Here is a 19334-nt window from a genome sequence, read left to right on the forward strand (position 1 = left end):
GAGTAGAGGTTCTTCAGCCTGGCTAAGAGAAGGCTCTGGGAAGACTTTACTGCACCTTTCTATTATATGAAAGGGGACTGCTAAGAAAGATGAAGAGAGACTTTTTATGAGGTCCTATTGTGACAGGAGAAGGGGAAATGGTTTTAAACTGAGAGGGTAGGTTTCAATTGGACATAAGGAAGATATGTTTTACAATGAGGGTGGTGAGACACTGGAACAGGTTTCCCAGAGAAGTCGTGGAAGTGCCATCATTGGAAGATCTCAGGGTCAGGTTGGACAGGGCTTTGAGCAATATGATCTGGTGAAGGATGTCACTTGCCCATGACAAAGGGGTTGGACTAGGTGATCTTTAAAAATCCATTTTGACCAAAGCCATTCTATGGTTCCATGAAAGACTCAGCTTGGCTTTGAACTTTCCTGTTGTCAGACCCTCAAGTACAGAGATGCAAAAGAAGCAACTTCTATAAATCACAAACAAAACAGTACGTATTCTTCTGCTTTCTAAGCATAGAGCTATAGACACTCTTCAGGGTGATAAATTTCTCAGTGTAATTGTCCTTCTCCCTAAAGTAAAAAACAACAGCGGGACAAACATCAGAGACATCCGTGAACAAATGGAAGAAATGCAGGGAAGACAGAAACCACTTGCAGGTCTGGCATGACTTATACTTAATTTTGTTTCTGATTGTTTATTGGTTACTCCAACAGGAATATTTCCTTCTAAGATTCATCCCAGGTGAGGAAATCAGAATTCAAAGGAACTGACAGAATGCTATAAAGCTCTTCAGGTCTTCCCTACCTATAAAATCTTTTTTTTCTCTTGTACTTCTATATGCATTTTGTGAAGAGCAGCTGAGTTCCTTTATTTATTGCTGTGACACGAATATTTACTACCAATGATTCACTGCGACTCAGGGAGATGACCTAAAAGTACGTGACAGCCTATCTCACTTCTGAAAGCCTTTGGAGTTGCAATAAGTTTCTATACTCTTCCTGATTCTAATAAAAGAGGACCTTAAAGCTGGGCGCAGCTACTAAACAACGGCCAAAAGCCCGAGCCCCCGGCAGCGCGGTCACCGTCCGGCTGCGGTGTCGTGGCGGCGCCTCCGGGTGCCGCTGTTGGCCGACGCTAGTGGCGCTGGAGCCGCAGCCGGAGCCGCCGCAGCGTCAGGAGGGAGGAGCGCGGCGAGCGCTGGCGAGAATGGCGGTCAGTCAGAGGCAGAGGGAGAGTGAGAGCCGGCGGCGAGCAGGCGGGCGAGTGCTGCTGGTGCTGGGCGCTTTGCTGCTGGTCTTGTGCTGCCGGGCGGCGGCGGAGCGGATCCGCTACGCCATCCCCGAGGAGCTGGGCAGAGGCTCGCTGGTGGGGCCGCTGGCGCGGGACCTGGGGCTGAGCCCGGCGGAGCTGCCGGCACGCAAGCTGCGGGTGGCGTCTGCCGCTAACAGGCAGCTGAAATACTTCACGGTGAGCGGGGAGAGCGGGAACCTGTACGTGAGCGAGAGGCTGGACCGGGAGGAGATGTGCGGCGAGTCGGCGTCCTGCTCCGTCAGCTTCGAGGCGCTGGTGCAGAACCCGCTCAACGTTTTCCACGTCGAGGTGGACATCCAGGACATCAACGACAACGCGCCGCGTTTTCTTAAGGAGTACATCCACTTCGAAATTATTGAATCTACAGCTCCCGGCGCCCGCTTTGCCATAGGCGTCGCCGAAGACGCGGACGTGGGCAGCAATTCGCTGCAGGGCTACGAGCTGGAGACCAACGGGTACTTCGCGGTGGAGGTGAAAGACAGGCAGGATGGCAGCAAGTTTGCGGAGCTAGTGTTACGCCGGGCGCTCGATCGGGAGCGCGAGGCGAGTCTGCTTTTGGTGCTGACGGCGGTGGACGGCGGCGACCCGCCCCGCAGCGGCACCGCCCAGCTCTGCATCAACGTCACGGACGCCAACGACAACCCACCCGTGTTCGCGCAGGACCGGTACCGCGCGAGCCTGCGGGAGGACGCGCCGCCGGGCTCGACGGTGCTGAACGTTTCGGCCGCCGACGCCGACGCTGGCACCAACGCCCGCATCACCTACAGCTTCCAAGAAGCTCCGTCCAAGGTGCTTCAGAAGTTCGTGGTGGGCGCGGAGAGTGGGACGATCACGATGCAGGAGGCGCTGGACTTCGAGGACACGCGAGGATACACGCTTCTGGTGGAAGCAAGAGACGGAGGCGGTCTGGTGGCGCACTGCGAAGTGGAGGTGGAGGTGCTGGACGTGAACGACAACGCACCCGAAATCACGGTGCTGTCGGTGTCGAGCCCGGTGCCCGAGGACGCGCCCGCAGGCACCGTGGTGGCCCTGTTGAACGTGAACGATCCAGACTCCGGGGAGAACGGCCAGGTGTCGTGCGAGCTGTCGGGCGAGGCGCCGCTGTCGATCGTGGCGTCGTCGGGCGGCTCGTACAAGGTGGTGACGGCGAGCGCGCTGGACCGGGAGGAGGCGTCCGAGCACCGTGTGACGGTGGTGGCCAGGGACCGGGGCAGCCCGTCGCTGTGGAGCCGCGCGTCGCTGGTGCTGGAGGTGTCGGACGTGAACGACAACGCGCCGGTGTTCGAGGAGGCCGCCTACAGCGCCTACGTGGCGGAGAACAACGCGGCGGGCGCGGCGGTGGTGCGCGTGCAGGCGCGGGACGCGGACGCGGGCGCCAACGGTCGCGTGAGCTACTGGCTGGCGGGCGGCAGCGCGTGCGCGGCGGGCGCGGCGGCGTACGTGTCGGTGGAGGCGCGGAGCGGCGCGGTGTACGCGCAGCGCTCCTTCGACTACGAGCAGTGCCGCGAGTTCGCGGTGGCGGTGCGGGCGCAGGACGGCGGGGCGCGGGCGCGGAGCTCCACGGCCACGGTGCGCGTCTTCGTGCTGGACCGCAACGACAACGCGCCGCGCGTGCTCTGGCCGGCGCCGGGAGACGCGGGAGCGGCGGGGTCGGTGGCGTCGGGGCCGGCGCCGTTCGAGGTGGTGCCGCGTTCGGCCGATGCCGGGTACCTGGTGGCCAAGGTGGTGGCGGTGGACGCGGACGCGGGGCGCAACGCGTGGCTGTCGTACGAGCTGGTGCAGGCGTCGGAGCCGGCGCTGTTCCGCGTGGGGCTGCACAGCGGCGAGGTGCGGACGGCGCGGGCCGTGTCGGAGAGGGACGCGGCGAAGCAGCGGCTGGTGGCCGTGGTGAAGGACCACGGGCAGCCGGCGCTGTCGGCCACGGCCACGCTGCACGTGGTGCTGGCCGAGAGCTTGCAGGAGGCGCTGCCGGAGCTGAGCGAGCGGGCGGCGGGCGCCGACTCGCCGGCCGAGCTGCAGTTCTACCTGGTGCTGGCGCTGGCGCTCCTCTCCGCCCTCTTCCTGCTCAGCGTGGCGCTGGCCGTGCTGGCGCGGCTGCGCCGTGCCGGGCCGCCCGCCGTCCTGCGCTGCCTGGGCGCGCAGCGCTTCTCCGTGGCCGGCGCCGCCTTCCCGGCCGACTTCTGCGAGGGCACCTTGCCCTACTCCTACAACCTGTGCGTGGCGCCGGCACGCGCCGTCGCCGAGGCCGCTTGGCCCTCGCCGCCGCCGCTGCCCATCGTGCCCGCGGAGGATCTGCTGGGCGCGGAGGCCTGCGGGAAGCCGATCCCGAGCAGCAGCGCCGGCGCGGGAGAGCCGCCCGCCGACCCCGACGCCCCGCAGGTCTGTAAGCCCGCGCGCTCTCCCTCTTTTCCCTGAGCTGTGCTGAGCCTCCCTCCCTCTTCCCCTGGGTTTTTTCGCTGGGTTGGTGTGGGTGGGGAGCGCTGGTCTGTGTGTCCGTGAAGAAATGAGAGATCGGGGTAGCTTCCTTCCATTCAGAGGAGGCCGTTAGCCACGGCAATCCTTGGTTTATGCGTGGTCACAGGTGCAGATTCACTGGAGATTTTTTGTCTACATCTCTCTTCTTGCGTAAATTCGTATGAGTCCATAAGGGTGAAGGCGAATCCTTACTGTGTGGAACGAGGTCCGCTGATTTTGCATGAGAGACTCGGGATTGGCACTTGCAGTTGGAGATGTTTCTTTTCTGATCGACTTTTCCCCGGCACTATGTACTTGAACCCGGTTCACAGATGGGCACAAACCCGTTGGTTAATGCTTTTTCGTTCCTGGACTCCCAAAGAAAATGTGTGTCTGGCTACATGAATGGAAAAAAGACAAATTCTTCGTCGCTAGTGAAATGAGAGACTATAGTCCGTCATTTTGGGGAATGGTGCTGGTATGAATTGTGGGACGGGTTAAATTAATGTGCTAGGGAGTGCTGATCCGTGTCTCTTTGAGGGAAGGAACGGGGTATCCCCCTTCCGCTCACAGCAGAAATCAATCGGAGGCACTTGTTGGTTCTTCAGTGGTCACAGGTTCAGGTAAGAGGTTTTGACTACAACTCTCGAGTAGTTAGGAACGGTGAAGGCAGTAAACTAACGGTTCTTCAGGACGGAAGTCCTGGTGTCCGAAGGAAAGGTCTGTGTGGCTCCATGAATGGAGAAATTACAGGTTGATCCTCCTCACTGTTACAGAATGTCCTCCCTCTTCCGCCGTGTGTCCTCTCGTCCATTGGAGGAAGGCTGCTGCAGAAATGGCAGCATTAATCGAATGGATGCATTTTATCCAGGAATGGTTTATCCGCGTTCCTTGTGCTGTTATTTCTCATTTTTCTCTTCCATCCTGGGTGGTAGTGCCTTTTTGTTACCCTTTTTCCTGTTCTGTATTTCATACACACGTGGAGGTGTAGAATGCTATCTCAAGAAAACAAAAAATAACAGCGTCCAGTATTTCAGAGCCTGTCTTCTTTTCCTCTTCCCAAACAGTGGTGGTTGGACCTAGTTCATTACGTTGACAGGAGAATACTAGACTGAGGAACTGGGTCTCTCAGACACATTTTGAAACAGCTCTTTACAAGCGGAGGCCTCTACTCCGGAGGCCTCTAGCCTGAGGACATATGTAAAGCCAAAAGCAAACACACAAACTGACAGCAATTAGGCACTTGAATCAAGTCCTCGGTCCGCATAATTTAGGGTGTGCAACCGTGCTTGTCTTCATACGTCCTACAGAATTTGGTTGAAAAGGTGTCCTACCAATGTGAGTAGTCAAGAATGAGATGAAAGCTTTACTAATAAGCATCAATTTCTTACACCGAGATTTCTGAAAAACTCAAAGCCCATTCCTGGTCGTTCTAGCTATCGAATTACTCGATTAAATATAATATGGGCTATTAAAAAGGGAAACTGCAGTGCTCCTTCAACTTTCCTCTTCCAGTGTTAGCTGCCTCTGTAGTTATATCAACATTTTAGTGTAATTCAGTTTAGAAGGGGGGGGGGGGGGGGGGGGAGGAGGAGGAGGAAGGGGCTCTACCCATCCTGAGAATATAGGTAAATCGACAAGGAAATACTCAACATGTTCGTTTAGTTTGTGCAGAGGTACTTGTCTCATGCCGTCCTACAGTATTTGGTTGAAAAACTATCCTACGAATATGAAGATTCAAGAATTAGATGAATACTTTACCAATAACCGTCAATCCATTTCACTCGGATTCTGAAAAAAATCAAGGTTTCTGCCACTTGAGACAATGAGCCCCTGAATCTGCGGGGCGTGGTCGGTGTTGATATCGCGTTTTCTATAGACAGAGCCTATTATCTGTTGCTGTCCTTGTACCGGTAATCAAGGATGACTGCCACAATAATTTCTGATGGGGACTGTGCTTTAGGACGAATGGGATAAGACTCGTAATATTCTAGACGTCGTATTACGAAAAAACCCACATTTTATTTCACATCTGTCGCCATTAGCAAGTATTTTTTTTTCCTCGTGTGGTACAAATAACACGCATTATTATTGAAAACAACGGCTCAGAGAAAAGACAATGCAGGAAATCTCCTGTCGCCTTTTAAAGGGAGGATCTTCATTGCTGCTTTGTTCTATTGGTCAGGATGTGGGGAATTTATGTAGCTGCGTGACGGGATCTTGATCCGTAGAAAGGGAGAGGGAAAAGTAATGCAAGCACGACTGCTACAGAGAGCTGTGAAGATTTTGCTTTCAAACTAATGGGATAGGGATCTTAATATTCTACACGTCATGTTTTACTTTACAGATATAGCTTTTAGCAAGTCATTTTTCTCGTGCGGTAGAAATACCACAACCACAAGAAGCCTCGGCCTTCCTGCGGATCGCCCCGAGGATCAATGGAGACATCTGCGGGAGTAAAAGCATCGGAGGAGATCCCCGGTGGACGGGAAGCGCTGTCTCCGTGGCGAGTGTCCCGTCGCCGCGAGCTGCCCGTGGGAAAGGCGGGCGGGCAGCGCCGGGCAGCGCTCGGTGGCTGCAGTGCCGGGAGGAGGCTGCGGGCGCCGCTGTTGACCGAGGAGGAGCGAGAGGAAGGCCGGAGCGCTGCAGGCAGCCCCGCCCGCTGCGGCCCGGCTCGATCGCTGTCTGGCTGTGTGGCTGTGTGGCTGTCTGGGCGGGCGAGCGGTCTGCGATCGTCCCCGCGGTGCGGAGCCGTGGTGCAGCGAGGCGGAGGGTCCGGCGGCAGCGGCCGGGAGCGGCGAGACGGTGACGGAGCCGGAGCGGTAGCCGGATCGGGCGGCAGCAGAGCGGGCGGCGGAGTTGCGGTGTCGGCGGTGCCGCGGCAGAGATGTGCGGGGCCGGGAGTCGGTGGGTCCGGCGGGAGCGAGCCCTGCTGTGGTGCGTCCTGGTGGCGGCGTGGGAGGCGGCGTGGGGTCAGCTGCGCTACTCGGTTCCCGAGGAGATGCCGAAGGGCTCGTTCGTGGGCGACGTGGCCAAAGACCTGGGACTGGAGCTGTGGGCGCTCCAAGACCGTGGCGTCCACCTTGTCTCCGAAGGTAGGAGGCAGTATTTCTCCCTTCACGGGAAGACGGGACATTTAGTGACGGCAGAGAGGATAGACAGAGAGCAGCTGTGCGAGAGCGTGCAGCGATGCGTGCTGCGCTGTGAGGTGATCGTGGAGGGAGAAATGCAGGTGTACAGAATCGAAGTGGAAATCACCGACATTAATGACAACGCCCCCAGTTTCAAGGAATCAGAGGTGGAGGAGAGAATAAGCGAGACGACATCCCCGGGGTGGCGGTTTCCTTTGGCCGAGGCTCACGACCCGGACGTGGGACGGAATTCCCTGCAGAGTTACGAGCTGAGCGGCGACGAGCACTTCTCGCTGGCCGTGCAGGCGGGCCCCGGCGGGGACCAGCGTCCCGAGCTGGTGCTGGCGAAGGCGCTGGACCGGGAGGAGGCGGCGTTCCACGAGCTGGTGCTGAGGGCGAGCGACGGCGGAGAGCCGCCGCGGACGGGCACGGCGCGGATCCGCGTGTTGGTGGTGGACGCCAACGACAACGCGCCCGCGTTCAGCCAGGCGGAGTACACGGTGCGTGTGGCGGAGGACGTGCCCGTGGGCTCTGTCCTCGTCACCGTCACGGCCACTGACGCCGACGAGGGGCTGAACGGGGACGTCAAGTACTCGCTGAAGAAAATCACAGAGAAAGCCTCGAAGATTTTCCAGCTGGACTTTGAAACGGGTGCCATGACTTCAGTCCGGAGCCTGGACTTCGAGGAAGGCGACTCGTACGAACTCGAGGTGCAGGCACGGGACGGTGCTGGCCTTTTCGACACGGCGAAAGTCACGATCACCGTGACAGACGTCAACGACAACGTGCCCGAGATTTCGGTGCGGTCGGCGCTGAGCGCAATCTCTGAGGACGCCCCACCGGGGACGGTGGTGGCCCTGCTGCACGTGCAGGACCGGGACTCGGGGGTCAACGGCCAGGTGCGGTGCAGCATCGGCGAGAGCCTCCCGTTCCGTCTGGAGAAGACGTTTGAGGACTACTACCGCGTGGTGACGGCGAGGGAGCTGGACCGTGAGGAGGTGTCGGAGTACAACGTGACGGTGCTGGCGGCGGACGGCGGGTCGCCGTCGCTGCGGAGCAGCGCGGTGCTGGCGCTGCGGGTGCTGGACGTGAACGACAACGCGCCGGTGTTCGCGGAGGCGCGGTACAGCGCGCGGGTGCCCGAGAACAACGCGGCGGGCGCGCTGCTGCTGAGGGTGCGGGCGTGGGACGCGGACTGGGGTGCGAACGCGCGCGTGCGGTACCGGCTGTGGGAGGGGCGGGTGCGGGGCGCGCCGCTGTCGTCGTACGTGTCGGTGCAGGCGGAGACGGGCGCGCTGTACGCGCTGCGCTCCTTCGACTACGAGGAGGTGCGCGAGGTGGGGCTGTGGGTGCGGGCGGAGGACGGCGGCGCGCCGGCGCTGAGCAGCAACGTGTCGGTGCGGCTGGAGATCGTGGACGAGAACGACAACGCGCCGCAGGTGCTGTACCCGCCGCCGGCGCCGGCCTCGGGCTCGGGCTCGGCCTCGGCCTCGGGGTGGTGGTCGGGCGTGGAGCTGTGGCCGCGGTCGGCGGAGGCCGGGTCGCTGGTGGCCAAGGTGGTGGCGGTGGACGCGGACGCGGGTCAGAACGCGTGGCTGTCGTACGAGCTGGCCAAGGCGACGGAGCCGGGTCTGTTCCGCGTGGGGCTGCACAGCGGCGAGGTGCGGACGGCGCGGTTGCCGCTGGCCCGCGACGCGGCGCGGCAGAGCCTGGTGGTGGTGGTGAAGGACCACGGGCGGCCGGCGCTGTCGGCCACGGCCACGCTGAGGGTGGTGCTGGGCGAGAGCGTGGCCGAGCTGCTGTCGGAGCTGGGCAGCGCGGCGGCGGCGGCGGCGCCGGGCGAGGCGGCCGGCAGCCTGACGCGCTGGCTGGTGCTGGCCGTGGCGGCCGTCTCCTGCCTCTTCCTCGCCTTCCTGCTGCTGCTGCTGGCGCTGCGCCTGCGGCGCTGGCGCCGCTCGCAGCTGCCGGCGGCGGGCAGCGGCGCCTTGCGCGGCGTCCCGGCCTCGCACTTCGTGGGCATCGACGGCGTCCGCGCCTTCCTGCGCTCCTACTCGCACGAGGTCTCGCTCACCGCCGACTCGCGCAAGAGCCAGCTCCGCTTCTCGGGCGGCAGCTGCTGCGACACCCTGCCGGCCCGCCCGCCGCCCGACGAGCCCGCGCCGCTGCTCCACGAGGACCCTGACGGCGCCCGCCGCGCCGACCCCGCCGCTCCCCCGGTGAGTTCCTCCCACCATCAGAATTGCTCCGCCACGCTTCCCTCTCGCGAGACTCTGCCCTTGCCCTCCCGTCTTCTCTGTCCCGCCTCGGGAGGTTTAGCTACAAAAAAAGGCAAAGGTCCGTTCATCAGCGCTGTGTGCTGGTGCCTCTTGCTCCGGGGAGGTGATCGTGGGACCGTTGCTCAGAGTTCGTGTTCTTGCCAGAGTCAGGAGAAGTGGGGCTGCTGTTGTGTTGAGTTTTGTTAGCGCACAGCTTTGTGTTCATATCACGCACCACGTCCTTTCTCATTTTGTCCCCTGACGTGTAATACCGATTTTCGTGACAGTGCTAGCTTTTCTGAATGGATATATTGCATTATTAGCGAATGGAAGTTTTCGACATTAGCAGGGTAAGGTATGTTCCTGATAGAACATGTGCTGAGTAGGATCAGCTTGTCTTGAAATGGACTGTTAGTAGCCCCGAGATGCTCCTCACTAAATGGAAGAGAATCATGGAACTTGTGACTTTTTCTCTTGGTTCCTGCATTTGAAAGTCTATTGGAAGAAATAGGAGATGTGTTTTGCTGATTCCCTGTTATTTAAAATTTTACTTATTTGAATCAGATCTGGATGTGTCTTGGCTTGACAAGAACCATAGGTGGGTGGGAGGTAGGGGAGGGTGGGGAGAAATGTAAGCAGAGGGGGTTTGGCCATGTGCACATGTTCACTGAACCAGGCTCTCCTGTAAATCTGCTTTCTTTTTATTCCTAAGCTCTTAAAGTTTCTTTTCTGAATTTTAATGAGCAGTGACATGCATCTTCCTTCTTGGTATGGAGATGTGAGGATGTATGTGAAGTTCATGGTGCTATAGTGTTGCATGTTTAAAAGAAATGGTCTGGGACACTGGCCCATTCATGTCATGTACTTTGAAACTATACGGCTCAAAGAACAACTTGCAAGTTTTGAAGGACTGGAGACGAGAAGTCTGGGAGCTGTGCGTGAGGGGCACGAGACGTATGTGTGCTTCTTGCCCTGTTGAGTGGCCATCTGTAGTATCATGCAATTTGAGATTTATCACCCCAGAGAAATGTGGCTAGAGTACATCTCATTTCAACTGTATTGGGAAACCTGGGTGGTCTTTCCTCTGGTTTTGCAGATGGTTGTCAATTCTTAACTGAGTTATGTACTTGTGCCAAGCACCATAATGAGAGCTTTGGGAAGAGCAAACTGTGTAATTGCTACCTGCTAAATACCTGAATTATGTACATATTGTAACTGACATCATCTGTCCCGCCTCGGGAGGTTTAGCTACAAAAAAAGGCAAAGGTCCGTTCATCAGCGCTATGTGCTGGTGCCTCTTGCTCCGGGGACGTGAACGTGGGATCGTTGCTCAGCGTTGCATTTGTTGTGGGAGTCAGGAGAAGTGGGGGTGCTGTTGTCTTGAGCTTCGTTAGAGCGGGGCTTTGTGTTCTTATCAAGGCCACATCATTTCTCCTTTTCGTCCCCTGACGTGTAACACCGATTTTCGTGTCAGTTCTTTTGCATTGCTAGTGCATTACTAGAAATTGAAGTTTTAGTTAATATGGGTTTTGACCCCATCTGTGCTTGAGTAGGATGAGAGTCTGTTGAAACGAACTGTTATTGTCACCGTGTATAACTTCCCTGCTCATCGTTTCTGCTCTTCTCAGCAGAAGTTTCTGCTTCTCCATGATAACGGACTGATCAATGACTGATGTCTTTGTTTTCCTATATGGTTTTATCTTTGTGCACAGGGTGGAGGAATGGGCTGGGTGACAACTGATCCCTTGGTGACATCTGTCCGCCTGTTGTGGCAATGAAAGCAAATCATTGAAGTCCTGCCTATTTGCAAAAGTCTCTGGTTGAAAGGCCACTCATGAGAGATATGTTTAGGTTGTCTTCTAAGGTTGGCTGATATGAAACGAAGCTGGATGTGTCTTGTCATGAGAATATATCCTATGGGAAGAGTCATAGGAGGGCGGGAGGGGAGCGATTCAAGATGTTGGGAGAAGTATAAGCATAGGTGTTTTGGCCCTGTGCCAGCGTTCACTGACCCAGCATCTCCTCCAGGACCCCTTCCCTTTTACTCTTAGACTCTTGATGTTTCTTCTATGAAGTGTAGTGAGCAGATGATTATTCTTCCTTCTTAGTATGGAGATGTGAAGATATATGTGTGAGAAGTTTGTGGTGCGATAGTTTTGCGTGTTGAAGAGAAATGGTCTGGGTCACTAGCCTTTCATGTCATGTGCTTTGAAACTACATGGCTTAAAGAACACCATGCAAGTTTTGAGGAGCTGGAGATGAGAATTGTCGGAGCTGTGTGTGAGGGACACAAGACATAGCCTTGCTCCATTCCCTGTTCAGTGTCCAGCTGTAGTATCATGTCATGTGAGATTCGTGGGAGCTGTGTGTGACGGGCAAGAGATACACGGTTGCTCCTTTCCCTGTTCAGTGTCCACCTCTAGTATCATGTGACATGAGATTCATCTTCCCAAAGAAATGTGACTAGAGGACGTGTGATTTCCAGGTGTTTTGGGAGCCCTTGGAAGTCCTTCTCTGGTTTGGAGGTTGTTGCCAATTCTTAACTAAAGCTGAATTTTATACTTAGGACAAGTGCCATGATGGGAGCTTTGGGAAGAGGAAACTGTGTAATTGCTACCTACTAAATACCTGAATTATATATGTACTGTAATTGCCATAATCTGGAAGAGTGTGTCGTGATCCCTTACTTTCTACAGGTGTTCACCTCTTGCGTTGCTCAATTCAATGATGTGAAGCTGGGCTTTAATATCTGATAATGTGTGGAAGATCTCACCTGTTACATTTCTCTGACTGTCCCATTCTGGTCACTGGCCTTTCATGTCCTGTGCTTTCAAACTGTATGGCTTAAAGAACACCTTGCAAGTTTTAATAGGGTTGGAGATGAAAATCGTGGGAGCTGTGCGTGAGGGGCACAAGAGATATGGTTGCTCCTTTCATTGTTTAGTGTCCAGCTGTAGCATCATGCAATGTGAGATTCATCCTCCCAGGACATGTGATTTCAGCTGTATTGGGATACCTGGGAGGTCCTTTCTCTGCTTTTGCAGGTGGTCCTCAATTCTTAACTAATACTGAATGATGTACTTGTGTCAAGCGCCATAATGGGAGCTTTGGGAAGAGCAAACTGTGTAATTGCTTCCTACTAAATACCTGAATTATATACGTACTGTAATTGCCATCATCTGGAAGAGTGTGTTGTGATCCCTTACTTTCTACAGGTGTTCACCTCTTGCATTGCTCATTTCAATGATCTGAAGCTGGGCTTTTGTATCTGATAAAGTGTGGAAGATCTCACCTGTTACATTTCTCTGACTGTCCCATACACGCCTTTCATGTTTAGAGCTGTCAGGAGAGAGACTTCCATGGACACGTTTCCTTAAAATGTTAACTGGACAAACGCTCTTGCTTGTCATATACGCATGGTGAGAAGTCAAGCGTTATCCATGGGAAGGAGAGGTGGTCTGTGCAACCTTCTTTGGGTGGAGTCTACCTGCAACTTATGAGGATCAATGACAATGATGTGGGCTGTGAAGGCTTTGAGAAGAGTCTTGGGGACATTGTGTGAGGAGGTACCAGTAGAGACAAGGCATGTATTTTCTTAATTCCCAGGGATCATTGTTTGACTACAGTGACTCTGAAGGTGTCTTATTGTTGGATATTTTGCTCAGATTCCATGTGGCCAAGATGTGAGTTCATCAGTTTGCTTTTGTGTTGCATGATATTTCCTGTGAATGGAAGTTACTGAACACAGATTTAGACTTTGCATTAGGATTTCAGAGTCATGTGTCTTCCAAGCTGCCCTTGTGCTGTAGTAGGATGATGGTGTCTTTGGGTGACACTTTGATGACTTTGATTCTTTGATTGGAGTTGCATATCGCTTAAGCCCTTGAGAACATTGGATGTTCCTCCAAATTAACGTGATGATTAGAGAACTCTCTGCTCGTGTCCGTGTTTGGAACCTTGTTCTTTCAATGGTGTGTGTCTGCAAAGGCAGCTTTTGTGTTGTGTGATGTCTGGGAAGGATGAAAAAGTTCACGATGGTATAATTTGAAATGTCTAAAAATTTCACTGAATTTCACTGAATTTCACTGAATTTTTTTTAGAGTTGGAAGGGACCATATAGATCATCTAGTCCAACTCCCCTGCTGAAGCAGGATTGCTTAGAGAATGCTACCCAGGACTGCATCCAGGCGGGTCTTGAAAATCTCCAAAGAAGGGGACTCCACAACCTCCCTGGGCAGCCTGTTCCAGGACTCTGTCACCCTCACCGTGAAGAAATTCTTCCTCATATTCGAGTGGAACCTCCTATGTTCCAACTTGTGCCCGTTGCCCCTTGTCCTGTCACTGGGAACCACTGAAAAGAGTCTGGCTCCCTCCTCCTTCAACCCACCCTTGAGATACTTATAGGCGTTAATAAGGTCTCCCCTCAGCCTTCTCTTCTCCAGACTAAAGAGTCCCAGCTCTCTTAGCCTTTCCTCATAAGGGAGATGCTCCAATCCCTTAATCATCTTTGTTGCCCTTCACTGGACTCTTTCCAGTAGTTCCCTATCCCTCTTGAATTGGGGAGCCCAGAACTGGATGCAATACTCCAGTTGTGGCCTCACCAGTGCAGAGTAGAGGGGGAGAATGACTTCCCTCGACCTACTAGCCACACTCTTCCCTATGCAGCCCAGGATTCCGTTGGTCTTCCTGGCCACAAGAGCACATTGCTTGCTCATTGTCATTTTGCTGTCTACCAGGACTCCCAGATCTTTCTCTTCGGAGCTTGGCTCCAGCAGGTCCACGCCTAACCTGTATTGGTGCCTGACATTCTTCTTGCCCAGGTGTAGCACCTTACACTTTTCCCTGTTGAACCTCATGAGGTTCTTCCTTGCCCAGCTCTCCAGCCTGTCCAGGTCTCTCTGGATGGCAGCACGGCCCTCCGGGGTGTCAGCCACCCCACCCAACTTGGTATCATCAGCAAACTTGCTGAGGATACACTCTGTCCCCTCGTCCAGGTCACCGATGAATATGTTGAACAGGACTGGACCAAGTATTGACCCCTGGGGGACACCACTGGTTACAGGCCTCCAGCTTGAGCCTGTTCCATTAACCATTACCCTTCGGGTCCTGTCACATAGCCAGTTCTCAATCCACCTCACTGTCCCCTCATCCAGCCCACACTTCCTTAGTTTTCCAATGAGGATGTTATGGGAGACAGTGTCAAAAGCCTTGCTGAAATCAAGGTAGATGATATCTGCTGCCCTCCCCTCATCCAGCCAACCAGTTATAGCATCATAGAAAGCTATCAGATCGGTCAAGCATGATTTACCCTTGGTAAACCCATGTTGCCCACTTCCAATAACCCCCTGCTCTTCAACTTGTTTGGAGATGACATCTAGAATGAGTCTCTCCATTACCTTCCCAGGGACAGAGGTGAGACTAACTGGTCTGTAGTTCCCAGGGTCCTCCTTCTTGCCCTTTTTGAAGACTGGTGTGATGTTGGCCTTCCTCCAGTCTTCTGGCACCTCTTCTGTTCTCCATGACTTTTCAAATATGATAGAGAGTGGCCCAGCGATAACTTCTGCCAGCTCTCTCAGCACTCGTGGGTGTATCCCATCTGGGCCCATGGACTTAAGAATGTCCAGTTTGGCCAAGTGGTCCCGAACCTGGTCCTCCTCTACTGGAGGAAAAACTTCCTCTCTCCATACCCTCCCCCTGGCCTCCAAGGCCAGAGGTTCATGAGGGGCAGCCTTAGCAGTGAAGACTGAAGAAAAGAAGGCATTCAGCAACTCTGCCTTCTCCGTATCTTCCACCACTAGGGTGCCCATCTCATTCCTCAGTGGGCCCACATTATCCCTAATCTTCCTTTTTCTGTTTACGTACTGGAAAAAACCCTTTTTGTTGTTCTTAACTGTAGTGGCCAAGATGAGTTCAGCTTGAGCCTTGGCCCTTCTAATTTTCCCCCTACATATCTTCACTGCTTCCTGGTATTTCTCCTTGCCTACCAGGCCCTTTTTCCAAAGATCATAAACCTTCTTTTTGTTCCTGAGCTCCAGCCAAAGCTCTCTGTTTAGCCAGGCTGGTCTTCTTCCCTTCCTGCTTGATTTTTGGGACTTGGGTATGGCTCTTTCTTGCGCTTTTAAGAGTGCCTCCTTGAAGTGCGACCAGCCTTCCTGGGCACCTTTGCCCTTCAGGACTGTCTCCCAAGGGACACTTTCAACCATGCTCCTGAAGAGGCCAAAGTCTGCCCTTCGGAAGTCCAACGTGGCAGTTTTGCTGGCCCCTCGCCTTGCTTCAGCAAGAATTGAAAATTTTATCATTTCATGATCACTCTGTCCAAGATGACCTCCAACGTTTACATCCCCCACAAGACCTTCTGAATTAACTATCAGCAGGTCCAGTGTGGCACTTTCCCTAGTTGGTTCCCTCACCAGCTGTGTTAGGAAGTTGTCTTCCATGCACTCCAAGAATCTCCAGGACTGTTGCCTCTCTGCTGTGTTGTATTTCCAGCAGATATCTGGGAAGTTGAAGTTTGTAAAAATTGTAAAAGTTTAGTTTGTCCTCGTTGATATATGAGGCCCACAGTTGTGGATGCATGCTTTTCCCTCTTTTTTTATTCCAAGGAATTCACCTTGAGGATCTGTGAGTGTGGTCTCTGGTGTAAGCTACTGTGTGAACCTCCTGTGGGCTTTTTACCAACGAGACAGCCTTCTTGTATTCCTGCTAGAGCTGATGTGATCTAAAGTGTTAAGCTCCGATTCCTTCACTTCTCCAGGTTTCCCATTCTTGCCTTGATTGTTGAGGTATATTTTTTTTATGATTTTATTTAATTTTTGTGTTTGTAGGTGCGAAACTGCGTCTTATTTTGGCTGCTAATCCTTAAAACATTAAAAGATCTCTTGTAATTGTTGTGTGAGTAGCACAGTTTCCATCCATACCTTGTAGGTGTTCAGCTGATAAGACAAAGACCCTGATAGACCTCTGTTTCCTTAAGATGTCACTGAATGAAATGCTCTTTGGCCTGTGCCTGACATATGGCCAAAATATTGGATATTGGCCTTGGTGCAGAGATGTAATTACACTTTCTTCTAGGCCTTTGTCTCCTGCAAGGTCCTGTTTTATATTCCCCATGTGTGCCTAGCTCTTGTGCATTGGAAACTCTGCAAGTTGTTTTGCAGCAAACAGTTACTTCCCTTGGCAAGCCCTCAGCCACGTGAAGAAGCCCAGGATGACTGAACTGGAGAAAGAGGCCAATAAGGCTTCGTATTCATATGCAGATGAACAGGCCACAGAGTCGCAAAAACTGATGAGAGCTGATGACTATTTCTTAAAATGAACTCCCCTACAATGTGGCCCAGAGGAAGACTTTAGGGTTGCATTTATGCTTGAAACCTCAGTGATTGTCAGGTCTGATAGGGATCTCTTCCTGGTTTCCTGTGCATGTACGTTTAGTTTGAAGAAGTGGCATATCTTCGTTGATCTATGTGTTGTGGGCTAGTGCTTCTTGCTATTCCTACGGTTTTTGTGGAAGGCAGGAGATGTGAGGTTATATTTGTGTTCTGGTGATGGTAGGGAGAAGAGATAAAAGCATGAAGCCAGTAGAAGTCCCATCTGTGTGGAACAGTGTGTGTGATAAAAGAGTGGAGGAGATTCCCCAGAAGGTGGTATTTTGATATTACCCAGTCTCTGTCGGATGACTGCTCCTCCTTTAGTTCAGACATTTAACATTCACGTGCTTTACAATTCTGCTATTTCTTCATGGAACATTGGTGAGCAGACAAACATACCTCCTTGTTGGTGCGATTGTGGTGCATTGTACTCTCATGATATGTTTTTGCCAATTCTGAGTGTCATAAGCAAAGCTGCAGGTTGTGTAGGGTTGGAGAGAAGACTTGGGGAAGCTCCGTTAGCAGGTGGGGCAGTACAAGAACTGATGGTCATTTCCCTGCTTGTCATAGTTACTCTGTTGGGCACATGGTTGTGGTACCATGCAATTTCAGTTCCTTCTGCTCAATGTTTGGCCTAAGAAATGTTATCACACCTGATCCATATTCATTTGTGTATGTTTCATAGAATCATAGAATGGTTAGAGTTGGAAGGGACCTTAAAGATCATTGAGTTCCAACCCCTCTGCCATGGACAGGGACACCTCCCACCAGACCAGGTTGCTCAAAGCCCCATCCAGCCTGGCCTTAAACACTTCCAGGGATGGGGCATCCACAACTTCCCTGGGCAACCTGTTCTAGTGCTTCACTACCCTCACAGTAAAGAATTTCCTCCTAATATCTAATCTAAATCTCCCCTCTTCCAATTTAAAACCATTACCCCTTGTCCTGTCACTACATATCCTGACAAAGAGTCCCTCTCCGGCTCTCCTGTAGGCTCCCTTCAGATATTGGAAGGCTGCTATGAGGTCTCCCCGGAGCCTTTTCTTCTCCATGCTGAACAACCCCAGCTCTCTCAGCCTGTCTTCATAGGGGAGGTGCTCCATCCCTCTGGTCATCTTTGTGGCCCTCCGCTGGACCCGTTCCAACAGGTCCATGTCCTTCCTGTGTTAAGGACTCCAAAGCTGGACACTGTACTCCAGGCAGGGTCTCACGAGCACAGAGGGGTAGAATCACCTCCTGTGACCTGCTGGCCACACTTCTTTTGATGCAGCCCAGGATGCGGGTGGCTTTCTGGGCTGCCAGTGTGCACTGCCGGCTCATGTTGAGCTTTTCATCCACAAGTACTCCCAAGTCCTTCTCCTCAGGGCTGCTCTCTAGCAATTCTCCTCCCAACCTGCATTTGTGCCTGGGATTGCCATGTCCCAGGTGCAGGACCCTGCACTTGGCCTGGTTGAACTTCATGTGGTTTGCACAAGGTCACCTTTCAAGCCTGTCCAGGTCCCTCTGGATGGCATCCCTTCCCTCCAGCGTGTCGACCGCGCCATTGAGCTTGGTGTCGTCAGCAAACTTGCTGAGGGTGCGCTCCTTCCCACTGTCCATGTCTCCGACAAAGATGTTGAACAACACTGGTCCCAGTACCGACCCCTGAGGAACACCACTCGTCACTGGCCCCTAACTGGACATTGAGCCGTTGACCACAACCCTTTGAGTGCGGCCATTCAGCCAGTTCCTTATCCACCGAGTGGTCCATCCATCGAACCCATGACTTTCCAATTTTGAGACCAGGATGTCATGCGGGACAGTGTGAAACGCTTTGCATAAGTCCAGGTAGATGATGTCTGTTGCTCTGCCCTTGTCCACCAAGCCTGTGGCAGTATTGTAAAAGGCCACCAAATTTGTCAGGCACGATTTGCCCTTGGTGAAGCCATGCTGGCTGTCTCCAATCACCTCTTTATTTCCCATGTGCCTTAGCAGAGATTCCAGGAGGATCTGCTCCATGATCTTGCCAGGCACAGAGGTGAGACTGACTGGCCTATAGTTCCCTGGGTCTTCTTTTTTTCCTTTTTTGAATATTGGGGTTATGTTCCCCTTTTTCCAGTCAGCAGGAACTTCATCAGATTGCCACGATTTCTCAAATATGATGGAAAGCGGCTTAGCAACTTCGTCCACGAGCTCCCTCAGGACCTGTGGGTGGATTTCATCAGGTCCCCTGGACTTACGCACCTTCAGGTTCCTTAAGAGGTCTCGAACCTGATCTTCTACTGCGGGCAGTTCTTCATTCGCAGAGCCCTTGTTTTTGCCTTCCATGACTTGGGCAGTGTGGTTGGAGCCCTTGCCGGTGAAGACTGAGGCAAAAAAGTTGTTCAGTAGCTCAGCCTTATCCATATCCTGGGAGGCCAGGCCTCCCGTTTCCTTCCGGAGAGGGTCCACAACTTCCCTAGTCTTGCCTTTATCCCTGACATATCTATAGAAGTTTTTTTTATTGTTTTTGATGTCCCTGGCTAGATTTAGTTCTGCCTGGGCTTTCGCTTGCCTGATCTGGTTCCTGGCCACTCGGACAGTTTCTTTCTATTCTGCCCATTCTACCCGTCCCTGCTTCCACCCTCTATAGGCCTCCCTTTTGGTCTTGAGCTTGTCCAGCAGCTCCTTATTCATCCACACAGGCCTGCTGGCTATTTTGCCTGACTTCTTCTTTTTTGGGATGCACCTCTCCTGAGTTTGGAGGAGGCAATCCTTGAATGCCAACCAGCGTTCTTGGGCCCCTCTCCCCTCCAGTTCTTTCTCCCACGCTATCCTGCCAATCGGATCTCTCAGGAGACCA

At 53.5% G+C, this 19334-nt stretch overlaps 2 protein-coding genes across 2 annotated transcripts; both read left to right on the plus strand.

The window, feature by feature from the left end:
• Window positions 1-1201: 1201 nt before the first annotated feature.
• On the plus strand, window positions 1202-3721 carry LOC141470167 (protocadherin gamma-B5-like). The gene has a single exon (XM_074156091.1). The coding sequence runs from the start codon at window positions 1202-1204 to the stop codon at window positions 3719-3721; it is 2520 nt and encodes an 839-aa protein (XP_074012192.1).
• Window positions 3722-6647: 2926 nt separating this feature from the next.
• Window positions 6648-16461, plus strand: LOC141470168 (protocadherin gamma-A2-like). The gene is made up of 2 exons (XM_074156092.1): window positions 6648-9107; window positions 16267-16461. Exons 1-2 carry the CDS (start codon window positions 6648-6650, stop codon window positions 16459-16461), a joined length of 2655 nt encoding a protein of 884 aa, XP_074012193.1.
• The last annotated feature ends 2873 nt before the right edge of the window (window positions 16462-19334 follow it).

Source organism: Numenius arquata, chromosome 11, assembly GCF_964106895.1.
Source record: "Numenius arquata chromosome 11, bNumArq3.hap1.1, whole genome shotgun sequence".
Lineage (NCBI taxonomy): Eukaryota > Metazoa > Chordata > Aves > Charadriiformes > Scolopacidae > Numenius > Numenius arquata.

Excerpts from the sequence above, each read along its gene's own strand:
- LOC141470167 (XM_074156091.1), top strand. The coding sequence starts at position 1,202 with ATGGCGGTCAGTCAGAGGCAGAGGGAGAGTGAGAGCCGGCGGCGAGCA.
- LOC141470168 (XM_074156092.1), top strand. The coding sequence starts at position 6,648 with ATGTGCGGGGCCGGGAGTCGGTGGGTCCGGCGGGAGCGAGCCCTGCTG. Across the intron at positions 9,108-16,266 it reads CCGACCCCGCCGCTCCCCCG|CTCTTGTGCATTGGAAACTC; the intron begins GTGAGTTCCTCC and ends ATGTGTGCCTAG.